Source organism: Periophthalmus magnuspinnatus, chromosome 8, assembly GCF_009829125.3.
Source record: "Periophthalmus magnuspinnatus isolate fPerMag1 chromosome 8, fPerMag1.2.pri, whole genome shotgun sequence".
Classification (NCBI taxonomy): domain Eukaryota; kingdom Metazoa; phylum Chordata; class Actinopteri; order Gobiiformes; family Gobiidae; genus Periophthalmus; species Periophthalmus magnuspinnatus.
The window spans coordinates 11,309,473-11,325,230 of record NC_047133.1 but is presented as its reverse complement, the minus strand read 5'-3'; the positions used below and the strand labels follow the sequence as shown (position 1 = coordinate 11,325,230).

Genomic DNA, 15,758 nt, shown 5'->3' with positions numbered 1-15,758 from the left:
TGTATGTATGTATGTATGTATAAGTTTGTCAGGATTATAGATGTTCTCGCACTGATGTTTTTGTCATGGTGTTTTTCACTGTGGTAGCTGCTATATGCACTGTGAATCACCTCTGCACATAAACACCCTACTGTTTGTCACTTTTACTGTTGCTCAACTTTAGCTCAGGAGGATTTTATTATTAGTCTAACTTCACTGTGAAAACGATCTACCTTCAACCACAAAAAAGTAAAAGTTGAACTATACGTGCATGTGGAAGATCTTCATGTATAAGTATTATTTAAGCTCTATTAACTATTTTTGAGCACTTGTAAAACATGTAAAAAAAATCTGATCTCTAATGTATGTGTGTACATAATACCATAATACCAGAGGGTGCAGCTGGTGCCACACTGAATTAAGGAGCAGTTTAAATCAGCCTAAAACCACAGTTGCCATGCCCCACTGACACTGCGCCTATGCTGTGCCCTGCCTGCGCCTTAAACCTCACCCCTAACCCTGTGACCCTAACCCTACCATAACTTTAACCTAACCTTACCGTAACCCTAATGTTACCTTAAACATAACACTACCCTAACTCCTAACACAGACAATACTGTAATGAAGAAAAAATTTATAACGAATCATAAATCATAAATAAATCTACCTATACAGCCACAAAGTATTTTTGAAACTTACTATCAGTCTGATAGTATCAGATAACAACACAATAAAAAAAGTTTTTGATTTTTTATGAAAAATCTGATTATTCGAAAACATATCAGGAAACTTTTACCTTGGTAGTGTTGTAAAAATAGTTAAAAATATCTGGTCAAATTGCCTGTAACATATCAACATAATGTCAATAAAGGGCACCAGGACTCCAGCTGCTGCCACACTCAGGAGTGAAGCACTTCAAATTAGGCTAAAACAATTAAAAACATGTCTTCATTCATTTGAGAAAGGACTGAAATATTAACTGCTAAACTAATAAAAATATCCCATCATGCATTTTGTGTGTATAGGCCTAAAACTATGCATGTTTGTATAGATTTTTATACAAAATATGACCCATAGAAACACAGACATTTTGTTATTTCATTGCTGATTTGGACAGAAATGATGTGAAATTCCATAGTAAAACACGGCTGGGATAATTATCATGAAGTTTAAAACATTCTTATTGAGTCAGTGTCTATCGTCAAATTAAAATGAACAAGAGACAACCAAGCCTTGGTTCTAGTGGCTCAGAAGAGTACACTGACCTCATGTTCTTATTATCACTGTTCTCCGTTTGTCCCAGGTTTGTCCCCCCAACATAATTAACACTATTAATTTTTTAGGTGTGAGGTGTATTATTTACCATATAAAACAGCAATTTATGAAATATTTCTTAAAAGTTGTGACAACACATTCCCCCATGAAGGGCATCTGACATAAAAACTCCCATATTGCTGCACTATTTTTGCCCTAATAATCATCCAGAAGAGAAAGTCATTTGGTCTCTGTCCTGAGAAAGAAGAGGCCTGAATTGTTAAACTGCATGAAGTATAATTTGTCTGTTTTCTTGTCTATTGTCTTTGGGAAATATGAAAAACCTAAACCAGTATGGACGAAGCAAAACCAGAGCCACAAGGAGCACACATTTTGGTGTGTATAGAGCGCCCTCTTTGGCGGTTACAGTGAATGGCACTCTTTAATGTTTTTGTACAGCTCTAGGTATACTTTATCTAACTGTGTCTCCCGAGCACAGTAGTACACTGCAGTGTCTCCAGGCTGCATGTTCTGTCCAGTCAGAGTCACTGTGTTGCTGGAGGAATCTACATTTATACTGAACTTGCTCTTCAGAGAATCCTTATAGTGAGAGCCTCCTGTGTATTTCATTCCAATCCACTCCAGGCCTTTCCCAGCAGGCTGTCTGATCCATGCTGTCCAGTAGCTGCTCACAGAGTATGAGACAGTACAGGAGATGGTGGGAGTGTGTCCTGGCTGCACAGTCACAGAGGCTGGCTGTGTCAGTGTCTCACACTTCACACCTGTGGAGGACAGAAATGTGTTGAGGAGATGCTTCAATAACAGGAGCATTGTGTGTAACTGGAGCTGATGTTGAGTGTGAAAGAGGAAAACTCACAGAGCAGACAGAGAGCAGCCCACAGCAGAGTGAGTGTGTCCATCCTGAGACTGCACATGTGACCGAGGAGGAGCAGCAGCACACTATGTACTGCACACACATTTACATCTGCTCTGCATACACTCCTCCCCTCACAGACACAGAAAAGTCCCCGATGAGGAACAAAAGCATATGTACACATATGGTCAGAGGAATTTTCATAATATTAATTTGATGTATTGTACTGGTTAATCAATATTCATCATTCATATTTATTATATCAGAAGTTGAATTTATCTAATTACAAAGCAAATACTAAGATCTATGATGAGCCAATGTTTCCCAATGAAGATACATATAAGCACTGTTAAAATAATACACTTTTGAAAGTAATAATTGACCAGAAGCATTTTTTTGGAGTTGAAATTATATTTAGGTTAATGTCAGCAGTGTGTATGATGTTGACACTATTACCACTACTAGTATAAAGAACAGTTTGAGTTAATTTTGAAAATCGACAGGGTCACACTTTTACCTCCTGTTCTGGCTCTCACAGACCTGTAACTTCTCCTTTAAGAGAAACCTGTATTAATGGCACCTGTTTGAACTCATTATCAGTATAAAAGACACCTTTCCACAACTTCAAACAGTCAGACTCCAAACTCCATGATGACCAAGACCAAAGAGCTGTCAAAGGACACCAGAAACAAAATTGTAGACCTGCACCAGGTTGGGAAGACTTAATCTGCAATAGGTGAGCAGCTTGGTGTAAACAAATCAACTGTGAGAGCAATTATTAGAAAATGGAAGACATACAAGAGCACTGATAATCTCCCTCGATCTGGGGCTCCACACAAGATTTCACCCCGTGAGGCCAAAATGATCACAAGAACGATGAGCAAAAATCCACGAGCCACACGGGGGACCTAGTGACTGACTTGCAGAGAGCTGGGACCAAAGTAACAAAAGCTACCATCAGTAACACACTACACCGCCAGGGTCTCAAATCCTGCAGTGTTAGACCTGTCCCCTGCTTAAGTCAGTACATGTCCAGGCCTGTCTGTTTGCTAGAGAGTATTTGGATGATCCAGAAGAGGATTGGGAGAATGTCATATGGTCAGATGAAACCAAAATAAAAACTCGGCTTGTTGTGTTTGAAGGAGAATGAATGCTGAGTTGCATCGAAAGAACACCATACCTACTGTGAAGCATGAGAGTGGAAACATCATGGTTTAGGGCTGTTTTTCTGGAGCCATGTATCTTGAGATTTTGAGTGAAAACCTCCTTCCATCAGCTGGGGCATTGAAGATGAAATGAGTCTGGGTCTTTCATTTTGACAAGGATCCCAAACACACCATCTGGGCAATGAAGGAGTGGCTTCATAAGAAGCATTTCAAGGTCAGGAAGTGGCCTAGCCAGTCTCCAAATCTGAACACCATAGAAAGTCTTTTGGAGGAAGTTGAAAGTCCATGTTTCCCAGAGACAGCCCCAAACCATCTCTGCCCTAGAGGAGATCTGCAGGAGGAATGGTCCAAACTACAAGCAACAGTGTGTGAAAACCTTGTGACTTACAGAAAAAGTTTGAACTCTGTCATTGCCAACAAGAGGCATATAAAAAAGTTGAGATGAACTTTTGTTCATGATCAAATACTTGCAAACTTTGCATTTGCAAATAAATACTTAAAAAATCAGACAATGTGATTTTCTATTTTTTTTTTTCCCTCCCCATTTTGTGTCTCATATTTGAAGTGTACCGATGATGAAAATTCCAGGCCTCATCTTTTTAAATCTGAAAGTGGACAAGTGGTGAAGAACACTAACATATTATTTCTTTAGTGGAGTTTTTGTTCAGGTCCTTCCTGTGACTCTCTCACTGTGGTCTCGGGCACAGTAGTACACAGCCGTGTCCTCAGTCTGGAGGTTGTTCATCTGCAGATACAGCTGGTCTCTGCTGTTGTCTCTGGAGATGGTGAACCTGCCTTTAACTGACTCAGAGTAGTAAGTGCTACCACCGCTGTAAGCCAGCCACTGCAGCCCCTGTCCAGGAGCCTGTCTGATCCAGCTCATGCCATAGCTGCTAAATGTGAACCCAGATGTTGTACAGGTCAGTTTATGGGACTCTCCTGGTCTTTTCACAGCTGGACCAGATTCAGTCAGAGTCTGACCAAAGACACCTGTGGAAACAACCCAAAACTGTATTCAAATTCATAGAGCTGCATTTTACCAGTACGAGTCCAGAGCAACAGTTCACCTGTCCAGTATGTTAGAAACACAAGTGCTGTCCTGTAGTCCATTTTGTTCAAGTGTCCATGGCTCTGTTTCCTCTACATAGAGTTAAATAAAGGAGAGGATTTCAGGTTTGCATTGGCTCCTCCCCAAACTTTATATAATGCAACATGTTTTGGCTAAGAAGGAGGCAGGGTGGATGTTTGTGTGAGCAAAATATTCAATAAAAATGTATAATTCTGAATTATTTCTTCGTTCTGTACACATGAGTCAGATCATTTACATAAAAGTAATTTATTATTTATTATTACAATATCTTGTTTATTTTGCATGGTTTCATTTGTTGCAGTCTTTAAATCAACCATTTTAATAAATATTTGTATTATTTTATATATTGTTTTATTAAATCACCTAGTTGGATATTTTTGTACATGAGCTGCATTCTTCCTGTCACTGTGCTCTTCGGGCACAGTAGTAAACAGCAGTGTCTTCTGCTGTCAGGCCTGTGATCTCCATGTACTGGGTGCTGCTGGGGACATTTTCAGTCAGAGTGAAGCGTTGTTGAAAGGCACTGGCGTAAATGGCAGCATTACTGCCAGTGTCCATTCTGCCGATCCACTCGAGCCCTTGTCCTGGCCTCTGCCATATCCAGTGAATGAACAAATGTACAGTTGTAAATAAATTAAATTAGTATACATGTAATTGTGTTTCAGTTACGCTTTAACTAATTGTGTTATTTAATTTAAATATTTTTCATTATTTTTTTATCATCTTATCATCGTCTTTTAACTGGTGTCTATACATTCCCCTATGAAAGTCATCTGACATAAAACCTCTGATATTGCTGCACTATTTTGCCCTAATAATCATCCAGAAGAGAAAGTCACTTTTTTTCTTTAGCTTTTCACTGATATGTTGACTTTTATAGTGTACAGTTTGTAGTTATTTATTTGTATGTTTGTCATTTATCCATGTTTTTTAAAATGTCTGTTGTGTACTGCACTCTGGTCAACTCTGTTGTTTTTAAAGTGCATTAGAAATAAAGTTGGATTGGATTGGATTTGGCACAGTAGTACACTGCAGTGTCTCCAGGCTGCATGTTATGTCCATTCAGAGTCAATGTTTTTGTGGAAGTGTCTAAATCAATACTGAATTTGTTCTTCAGAGAATCCTTATAGTGAGAGCCTCCTGTGTATTTTATTCCAATCCACTCCAGGCCTTTCCCAGCAGGCTGTCTGATCCATGTTATTGAGTAGTAGCCAAGGGAGTATGAGACAGTACAGGAGATGGTGAGAGTGTGTCCTGGCTGCACAGTCACAGAGGCTGGCTGTGTCAGTGTCTCACACTTCACACCTGTGGAGAGCAGAGCACAATATTGAGGATCAAACTGTGCTGTTTAGTTGTACCAGAGTTTACTGATGTGAACAGAGACTTACAGGATCCAGCTGCCAGCAGCAGCAGAAGAGCAACAGACAACATCATCAGTGTGGAGTGCACTGTCACACTCTCACATGGGCCTTATATAGACACACAGGAGCACAGCAGGAGTTTGTATTCAAAATAACAGGGAGGGTCATCAGAGAGAGACTAACTATAAAATATATTTTTGAGCTTGTGTGTGACAATGTCAGTAGTTATTGATATCAAACATGTTTTACTTAACTTTAAAACTTTTGATCACCAGCAGTTTTCATTGAAGGCCTTTCTAATGTACTGTATTTAGATGTGTTTCAGACATTCATCTTCCACTTTCTCTTGTTTGGTGCAATGTGAGATTAAACCTCTACAGCTATGTTCTTGTACAGGTTCACTCTCCCAGGCTGATTCAGAAACAAATACTTGTTTTTCATTAATTCACTTTAGTCATTAATAATTTGTTAAATGCAGCTGTATGTCCTGACATGGTGAAAATGTAAGTGTTCTTAATGTTACAGTCGCACAAGGACTTCTACTGTGTTTGTGTTTAATAAAAAAAACAAAAAACAAAAAAACAACAACAACTGTATTAACATGGACTTTAATGACATTTATGCACTGTACAGAGCAGGAGGAGAGTCCAGGACAACACCCAGAGATGATCTATGAGCACCTTTTTAAAATAAATGTTATGAACGTCTAGTACATTGAATGCTCATTTTAATGTTTCTGATTTGCCATAACCATCACTGAAACATGTTAAACATCACCAGACAGACTCCCTGCTTTTCATACTAACACAAGGTATTCCAGGTTCTCATCAAAAGTGATCCCTGACTCTGGGAGAAGAGCACAGGGAAAGCCCTGGGGATTTCCAGTGTTGATGATCCTACTGCTTGACCTGTTGTGCGTTTGTTGTCCTCATGGGAGTCAGGAAGTGCATATAGTGTAACACCATGCTGTAACTGCCCAGGCAAGTTTTTCACAGAAGTAGCTCAAATGTGTTTTTGTCAGATGGATTTATCAACGATAAATAAATAAAATGCATATGTTCTTTTTTAATATGTATGATTGTATTATGCTATTCTGTGGATTTAACACAAAATAAACTGCTAAGAACTTTATTCAAATATGACCTCAAGATTTACAAATACAATTATTAAAAGAGGAAGTTGATACCACATGTCTTCTGCAGTTTATCAAATTGTAACGCATAATTTCAGAGGTGTGAGGGCTCCTCCTCTGGTGATGACAGCAAATAGCATCCTGATGTGTTTTTGTATAACTCGAGATATACTTTGTGTGACTGTGTCTCCCGAGCACAGTAGTACACTGCAGTGTCTCCAGGCTGCATGTTCTGTCCATTCAGAGTCACTGTGTTGCTGGAGGAATCTACATTTATACTGAACTTGTTCTTCAGAGAATCTTTATAGTTAGAGCCTCCTGTGTATTTTTGTCCAATCCACTCCAGGCCCTTCCCAGCAGGCTGTCTGATCCAGTGTGTCCAGTAGCTGCTCACAGAGTATGAGACAGTACAGGAGATGGTGAGAGTGTGTCCTGGCTGCACAGTCACAGAGGCTGGCTGTGTCAGTGTCTCACACTTCACACCTGTGGAGGACAGAAATGTGTTGAGGAGATGCTTCAATAACAGGAGCATTGTGTGTAACTGGAGCTGATGTTGAGTGTGAAAGAGGAAAACTCACAGAGCAGACAGAGAGCAGCCCACAGCAGAGTGAGTGTGTCCATCCTGAGACTGCACATGTGACCGAGGAGGAGCAGCAGCACACTATGTACTGCACACACATTTACATCTGCTCTGCATACACTCCTCCCCTCACAGACACAGGAAAATACCCAATGAGGAACAAAGATATATATGCATTTGACCAAAGAAAGATCTAATATCAAGAAGCATGTATTCTCCTTATGAGCACAGAGAGTGTTTCTGTGCCAAAGGTTGACGCACAAAAGCATTATCAAATCTTTTTTCATCCATGCATGGAAATAATAGGCTTTTCCAATTATAACCTGATGAAATGAACAATAGGCTGAAATAATAACATGAGCTGCATTCTTCCTGTCAGTGAAGCATTGTTGAAATGAACTGGTGTAAGTTGGTGAGTTACGGCCAGTGTTTATCCACCTGATCCACTCGAGCTCTTGTCCTGGTTTTTGTCTTATCTATGCTGGAATATATCATAGTATAAGCAGATGTGGTACAGGATAACTTCACACTGTCTCCAGCTCTTTTCAGTAATGAAGACAGCTGCTCTAGTCTGTTTTCTGTCCACATGCCTGTACAAGAAAAACATATCCATTTAATATATACAAAAAAAGAATAAAGTAAGAAACAGAAAAGGAATAATATTACTACAGCCACTTCTACTGCCACTACTACTAATAATAGTAATATAAAATATAAAAATAAGAATCTGTGCAGTTAAGTATGTTCAGTTATTTTGTAAAAAGTGTAAAAGTGTATTCCAGTGAGGGGAGGGAACGGTCCATGAGGGTAAACACACGCATGGAGAGGCCTCTTTCCAGTTTTATGGCCCCCGTCTATGGAACAGCCTGCCGGAGGACCTCAGGGCCGCAGAGAACATTCAGGTTTTTAAAAGCAGGCTCAAGACCCATCTTTTTAGCATAGCTTTTGATTAGTATTTATCATTTTAGTTTACTTCTCTATTTATTTAGTCTTATTTAGGCTGGCTAGTGTGTTTATGTTTTACTTATGTTTTATTTACTTGTTTAGTTTTGACTTATTTTATTATTTATTGATTATTTTATTATTTATTGATTATTTATTTTATTATTTATTGACTTATTTATTAGTTTTGACTTATTTTATTATTTTTAATCATTTTAGATTTGCCAGTGTTTCCTCTGAGGAGCCCTCTGCACCGGGAGCTGTGGTTGGCTGTGGCTGCTGGGCCATGGCTCGTGGGCCCTGGAGGTTTGGTCTTGACCTCATCTCTTCTCTGGGCCCTGGGCTGGTGTCCTGTGGCTGTGGGTGACCCTGTTCCTGGTGCAGATGGTTCCTCTGGTGGCGCTCTCTCATCTGGTTCATCTTTATCCAGCCTGTTCCACTTAAACATATTTTAAATGAAACTGAGGTATTTTAACATGTGTTGAGGTGGGGGGTGGGAGTGTGTGTTGGGGTGGGGGGTTGTTTGGTTATGTTTATTGATGTGTTGGGGTTGGGTTGTTGGGCTGTTGGGTGGCTGGGTGGGTTTGGTGGGTGGGACTGATTTTAATGCTTTGTAAAGCACTTTGTGTTACTTTTTTTTTTGTATGAAAAGTGCTATATAAATAAAGTTTGATTTGATTTGATTTAAAGAGGTGTGCAGAAACATAAGGTCTGGGTGTAGGTGTGGGTGGAGTTTTGTGAGTATTTGTTTGTGTTTGAACTAAATGTTGCAATTTTCTGTAAGATGTGTTCTACGTAGTATTATGTATTGTATCAGGTGTAGGTTTGAATTGTCAGCAGTATTTTAGGTGTTATGGCAGATTTGGGTCCAGAAGTTGGGATCAGGGGCGATTCCCAAGTGTTTTTCCCATTTTTTGTAGGGTATTGTCATATTTTTGTCTGTAAGATGATTCTCTGGATTTGTAGTTTTTTGTTGATTTAATAATTATTAGTCTTGAGATATGTGCGGGGTTGTAGACTCTTTGAATCACAGATTTGAGTTGGTGGTATTTTAGATATTGTGTCTCCTTGATGTTGAACTTCTGGACCAAGTGTGGGAAAGAGACCAGTCTGTTGTCTTCAGAATCAGAATCAGAATCAGAATCTTTTTATTGCCATCGTTTGTGAACACAGTTCACAAGGTAGGAACTTACTTTGGTGATAAAGTGCAACATAAAACACACTGAATAAATACAAATACAAATAAGGGCATGCACGAAGTTAAAAAAGTTATGCTTAAAAAATAAAATACTTAAGGTAGAAAAAATATACAACAGCAACATCAGAACAACAGTGCAAACATGACTTATTAAAGTGACCGGTATTATAAAGTATCCAGTTTTGTGCAAATATTATAAAGTGTTCATGGGACAAATGGCAGAGGGGAAGAAACTGTTCTTATGATGAGAGGTTCTGGTCCCAATGGACCGTAGCCTCCTGCCAGAGGGAAGTGGCTCAAATAGTCCATGTCCAGGGTGAGAAGTGTCAGCTGCTATGCGGCCTTGTTTTATAACATTTAATTCATATATTTATGCAGGATCGTTAGAGGATCGGCGGAGCAACAAAACACAGAAACCACTTAGTGCTAGAATAATGTGTCTTTTATTCCCCGCACAAAAGCAGCATACAAAATCACTTCTTCAGACAGCAACTTTAATCAACCAGCGCCTTACCTTGACACAGGACTGGAGAGCCAACAGTCCAGTAGAGCGCTGGGCCGTCCGAAAACAAAGCTGGGCGACCGTACGTATCCCACAGCAGACTCTACCGAACCAGGGGCTACCCCGTCTTTATAACATGAAACAAACAAGGCCTGCGTGGGGAGAGGAGCGGGCCAAGCTCCTCTCCCAGGCATTCCCCGGATAAGATTTTCCCATTTCACTACCAGTTTCATAAACAGATAGTGAAAGGGGCCCTACTGGCGCCCAAAACATTCATAACAATCCCAACACTCTGTTTAAACAGCACAAGGTCAGGGAAGAGGGCAAACGAGGACACACTACACAGGGCTATAACCTGTCAGGCCTGCTCGCCCCCGAGTCCTGGAGACGTACAGGTCCTGTAGAGATGGAAGGCTGCAGCCAATCACCTTCTCAGCAGAGGCACAATGCGCTGCAGTCTCTGTCTGTCCCTGGCAATGGCCCCAGTGAACCACACAGTGATGGAGGAGGTGAGGATGGACTCAATGATGACTGTGTAAAACTGCACCATCATCTGGACCGGCAGCTTGCATTTCCTCAGCAGCCGCAGGTAGAACATCCTGTGCTGGGCTTTCTTGATGAGGGAGCTGATGGTCGGCTCCCACTTGAGATCCTGGGTGATGCAGGTGCCCAGGAAGCGGAAAGAGTCCAGAGTGGCAATGGGGGAGTCTGTCAGGGTGAGGGGAGGCAGGGGGGCTGTGACTTTCCTGAAGTACACAATCATCTCCACTGTCTTCTGGGCGTTAAGCTCCAGGTTGTTGCTGCTGCACCAGGACACCAGCCGGTCCACCTCCCTCCTGTAGGCAGACTCATCGCCATCCGAGGTGAGTCCAGTGAGGGTGGTGTCATCCCCAAACTTAACCAGTTTGATGGAATCATGGCTGGAGGTGCAGCAGTTGGTGTACAGGGAGAACAGCAGGGGAGAAAGTACACAGCCCTGTGGAGATCCTGTGCTGATAGTCCGAGTGTCCGAGACATTTTTCCCCAGCCGCACACGCTGCCTCCTGTCCATCAGGAAGTCAGTGATCCACCTGCAGGTGGAGTCAGGCACGTTGAGCTGAGTGAGCTTGTCCTGGAGCAGAGCAGGGAGGATGGTGTTGAACGCAGAGCTTGTCCACAAACAGGATCCTGGAATAGGTTCCCGGGGAGTCCAGATGCTGGAGGATGAAGTGAAGGGCCAGGTTAATGGCGTCGTCTACAGAACGATTGGCTCTGCAAGCAAATTGTAGAGGGTCCAGGAGGGGGGAGGTGAAGGACTTGAGGTGGTGCAGGACCAGGCGCCCAAGTGACTTCATGACTATGGACGTCAGCGCCACAGGTCTGTAGTCATTAAGTCCAGTGATCGTGGGCTTCTTGGGGATTGGGACGATGGTGGACAGCTTGAAGCAGTCTGGGACGTGACATGACTCCAGGGAGGTCTTAAAGATGTCCGTAAACACAGGCGCCAGTTCCTCAGCACAGTGTCTAAGGGTGGAAGGAGAGACATCATCTGGTCCCGTGGCCTTACGGGGATTGTGCTTCCTGAAAAGCTTAGTCACGTCCTGCTCCAAAACTGTGGGGGCAGTGGGAGAGGAGGAGGGGTCTGAGGTGGGTTTGGAGGTAATGTCCATGATGGTGAGGGAGGAGGGGGAGAGGTGTGAGACTTCAAACCTTGCATAAAAGCTGTTTAACTTTTCTGCTAGTTGTTTGTTGTCCACGGCGGGAGGGGCTTTGGGCCTGTAGTTGGTGATTTGCCTTGAAATATATGCTGTAAGTGTGTGATGCCTTTCTCTTCCCATGAGTGGAAGTTTTATGGGTTTCTTGTCTTGTAGGAGGTCTGGGTTGTTTTGGTGTGAAGTTGGATGGTGCTATGGTGAAGTTAGTAATTTTGTGAAATGTTTTCAGTCTCTTCACTGGTATTGGTTAATATGGATATTATAACTTTAAGTATCGAAAACTGTATTGAAACTGAAAAATCTGGGTCGGTGCATTGCTAATTGTTACATGTTTAAATGGGCTGAAAAGTAAATGCAAGATGATAAGGTGGTTGTTTTTTTTGTTTTTTTTAAGTGTGGCAATAAATATATTTTAAATTGTTATGAGACAGTTTAATACAAAATTATGAAAGACAAAATGATTCTACTTTTTATCTTTTACACATATTTCTCTTAAAATTACAAGACACTGGGATTATGTCATAGATTGAGTGTGAAGAGCTTTGGAACAAAAACACTCCCCTGTGAAACCCCAACATGTTTTACACAACACTATATTCCATTCAATTTTTCCATTGTTTCCAATTTATTTTATTTTATTTTATTTCTATTTATTTTTTTAAGAATTGCACTTTTGATGAATAACTTCATGATGCTCATGGAAAGAGTGCATAATTTGAATATACAGTACCCCCTCTGCTGGACACAGTATTATAATTGTGGAATACATTATAATCATGAATGATAGACTTGGAACCTCCATGTGTGTTTCAGCTGCTTCTGGTTCTAACCATAATATTTTTATAGAGGATTTTTTTTTTAGAGGTTGTTTAACAATTGTTAATAGAAAACAGTACTCATGTTAAAAAAACATATTTATTTATATATCTTGGCATAAAAGCAAAACTTCAAGCAGATTGCATCAAATGTGTGTTTTTTTGTGACAATAAAGCTATGTGATACAGCCCACTATTTTTAGACACTGTTTTCAGTACTATGTACTCCATATAGTTTTGATTCAGAGCTTTTTTGTTTAAAGTATGTATAAGTATGTCAGTATTATAGTTGCTCTTGCACGCATGTTTTTGTCATGGTGTTTTTCACTGTGGTAGCCGCTATCTGCACAATGATTCACCTCTGCACATAAACACCCTGCTGTGCATCATCCTAACTGCTGCTCAGCTACAGATCATGTGGATATTATTATTAGTCTAATTTCACTGTGAAACAAATCTAATTACAGGCACAAAAAGTAACCCTGAACTAACCGTGCATGTGTAAGGTCACATGATCAACTGATTTTATTGACACACTGACATATAGCAAACGTCTTAATGTATAAGTATCATTTAAGCTCTAGGAATGATTTATACTTTGTAACTCTTTGTACTTGTATAACATGTAAAACTATCTGAGCTCTGACTTTTGTGCATACATAACACCACTAATGTCAAAGTCTATCTGGTGCACGGTGTAAGATCACAGAACACACTTGAAAACACATTTTCATTCACTAAAGGAAATGTAAACTGTCAGATTAATGAAAGAATACCATCATGCATTTCCGAACATGTTTGTAGAGGTCTAAAACTACAAGGTTAACAGGTTTTATGCAGAATGTGACCCATATAGACACATCAGCATTTTGTTGTTTCTTGCTGATTAGGATAGAAATGTCTTAAAATACAGTAAAACATGGGTGTGTTATCATGACGTTTAATACAGCCTTACTGAGAGTCAAATGAGAATGAAGACAGCCAAGCCCTGGTTATAGAGGCTTTATAGAGTTCAGTTGCCTTAAGTTCATAAATGACTGTCACTGTTCTCTGTTTTTCAAAGTTTTTTTTGTGGCTTATTTCACTGTGCCACATGAAGCGCACATAGAAATTGGCATTTTCCTGTGTATAGAGTGCCCCTTCTGGTAGTTACTGTGAATGGCACTCTTCAATGTTTTTGTACAGCTCTAGATATACTTTGTGTGACTGTGCTTGTCTGGCACAGTAGTACACTGCAGTGTCTCCAGGCTGCATGTTCTGTCCATTCAGAGTCAATGTGTTAGAGCGAATATTTATACTGAACTTGTTCTTCAGTGAGTCTTTCAGGACAGCTGTGCATCCACTACAGTGATAACCAATCCACTCCAGGCCTTTCCCAGCAGGCTGTCTGATCCAGTGTGTGTAGTAGCTGCTCACAGAGTATGAGACAGTACAGGAGATGGTGAGAGTGTGTCCTGGCTGCACAGTCACAGAGGCTGGCTGTGTCAGTGTCTGACACTTCACACCTGTGGAGGACAGAAATGTGTTGAGGAGATGCTTCAATAACAGGAGCATTGTGTGTAACTGGAGCTGATGTTGAGTGTGAAAGAGGAAAACTCACAGAGCAGACAGAGAGCAGCCCACAGCAGAGTGAGTGTGTCCATCCTGAGACTGCACATGTGACCGAGGAGGAGCAGCAGCACACTATGTACTGCACACACATTTACATCTGCTCTGCATACACTCCTCCCCTCACAGACACAGAAAAATCCTCTATGAGGAACATAAGAGTGTGTACACATATGGCCAGAGTTTTGTGTGTTGCACTGAATAATCAAAAATCATCATTCACGTTTATTATATCACAAGTTGATTTTTTTTTTTTTATTATTAAGCAAATACTAAGATCTATGATGAGCCAGTGTTTCCCAATGAAGATACACACAACACTGTTAAAATACTTTTTTCAACAATGTTTAGAAAATTTTGAATGTGTCCCTAATAAACTATTGAAAGTAATAATTGACCAAAAGAAGATTTATTTTTAATTGAGTATTGAGAAATAATATTTAGGTTAATGTCAGCAGTGTATATGATCTTGACACTATTACCACTACTAGTATAATGAGCAGTTTGAGTTAATTTCGGAAGTCACCTGTTAATTTTATTAGAACCATGGACAGAACTTAAGCTTTATTTAAATATTATGCTTCAACGGGTCATGATGTTATTGAAACTCATTATAGCTGTTTGCATCATTCAAACATGTCAAACTACTATACTACTTGCTAATACATGAAAACCTTTAATATTTTTATTTCAAATATGTTATACTAATATTGCATTTTAATATTATTCTAGAGTTGCTCTTGAATGCTTCTTCAGTTTTCATAAATACAGAGGATTCTATTGAAAGATTACTTAAAGATATACTATCTGCTAATGTAGTCGTAGGTTATAATATTGTTTTGTATGATGTATATATTTGAATGGCCTGTTCCTTAATGTGCTTTACACTCTGTCAGGGGCTGGCATTGTGTTTTTGCACAGCTCTGCTGTTGCTCTGAGTCACTGTGGTCGCACACAGTAATAAACAGCTGAGTCTTCAGGCTGCAGCCTCTGTCCTTGAATAGTCACTGTTCCTGCAGATGTGTCTCTGCTCAGGCTGAACTTGTTCTTCAGAGCATTGTTCTGTCTTAGACCGCTTGTTCCCCACTGATGGAAAATCCACTCGAGTTTCCCCTCTCTCTGTCTGATCCAGCCTGTGGCATAGCTGTCGTCAGTGAGAGAGTAACCCGAGACCTGACAGCTGATGGACAGAGCCTGAGCAGGCTGCAGCAGCACTGAGCCTGGCTGGAGGAGCTCCACACTGTCCACTGTACCTGTGGAAAGACAACATCATCATCACACTCATTCTCCTACAGGAGGCGCTGCTGTGAATGTCAGGAAGTGTTCTCACAGGAAGCAGCTGCCAGCAGCAGGAGCACAGCCACAGACAACATGACTCAAGTGTGCCTGTCCCTCTCACCACTCGGCCTTATATCACACTGGGATTTGCATACACATGAATACATCAGTGCAGTAGAACTAGAAGACATAATGTGATTGTGTCTGATATATAGTTATAGTCTATGATTCCTGTGGATCATTATGCTATAATGTAGAGAGTTTAAATCGCAATATTGATCTGAA

At 40.6% G+C, this 15,758-nt stretch overlaps 1 protein-coding gene and 1 gene segment (V, D, J or C); both read right to left on the bottom strand.

Moving 5' to 3' along the window:
* Positions 1 to 15,758, bottom strand: part of LOC117375009 (immunoglobulin mu heavy chain-like) — a 103,389-nt gene that overhangs the window by 57,004 nt on the left and 30,627 nt on the right. The window lies entirely within an intron of this gene.
* LOC129456442 (Ig heavy chain V region 914-like) lies at positions 3,936 to 4,438 on the bottom strand. The segment is given in 2 exon segments: positions 3,936 to 4,263; positions 4,341 to 4,438. Coding segments are annotated over 2 exon segments (369 nt in total).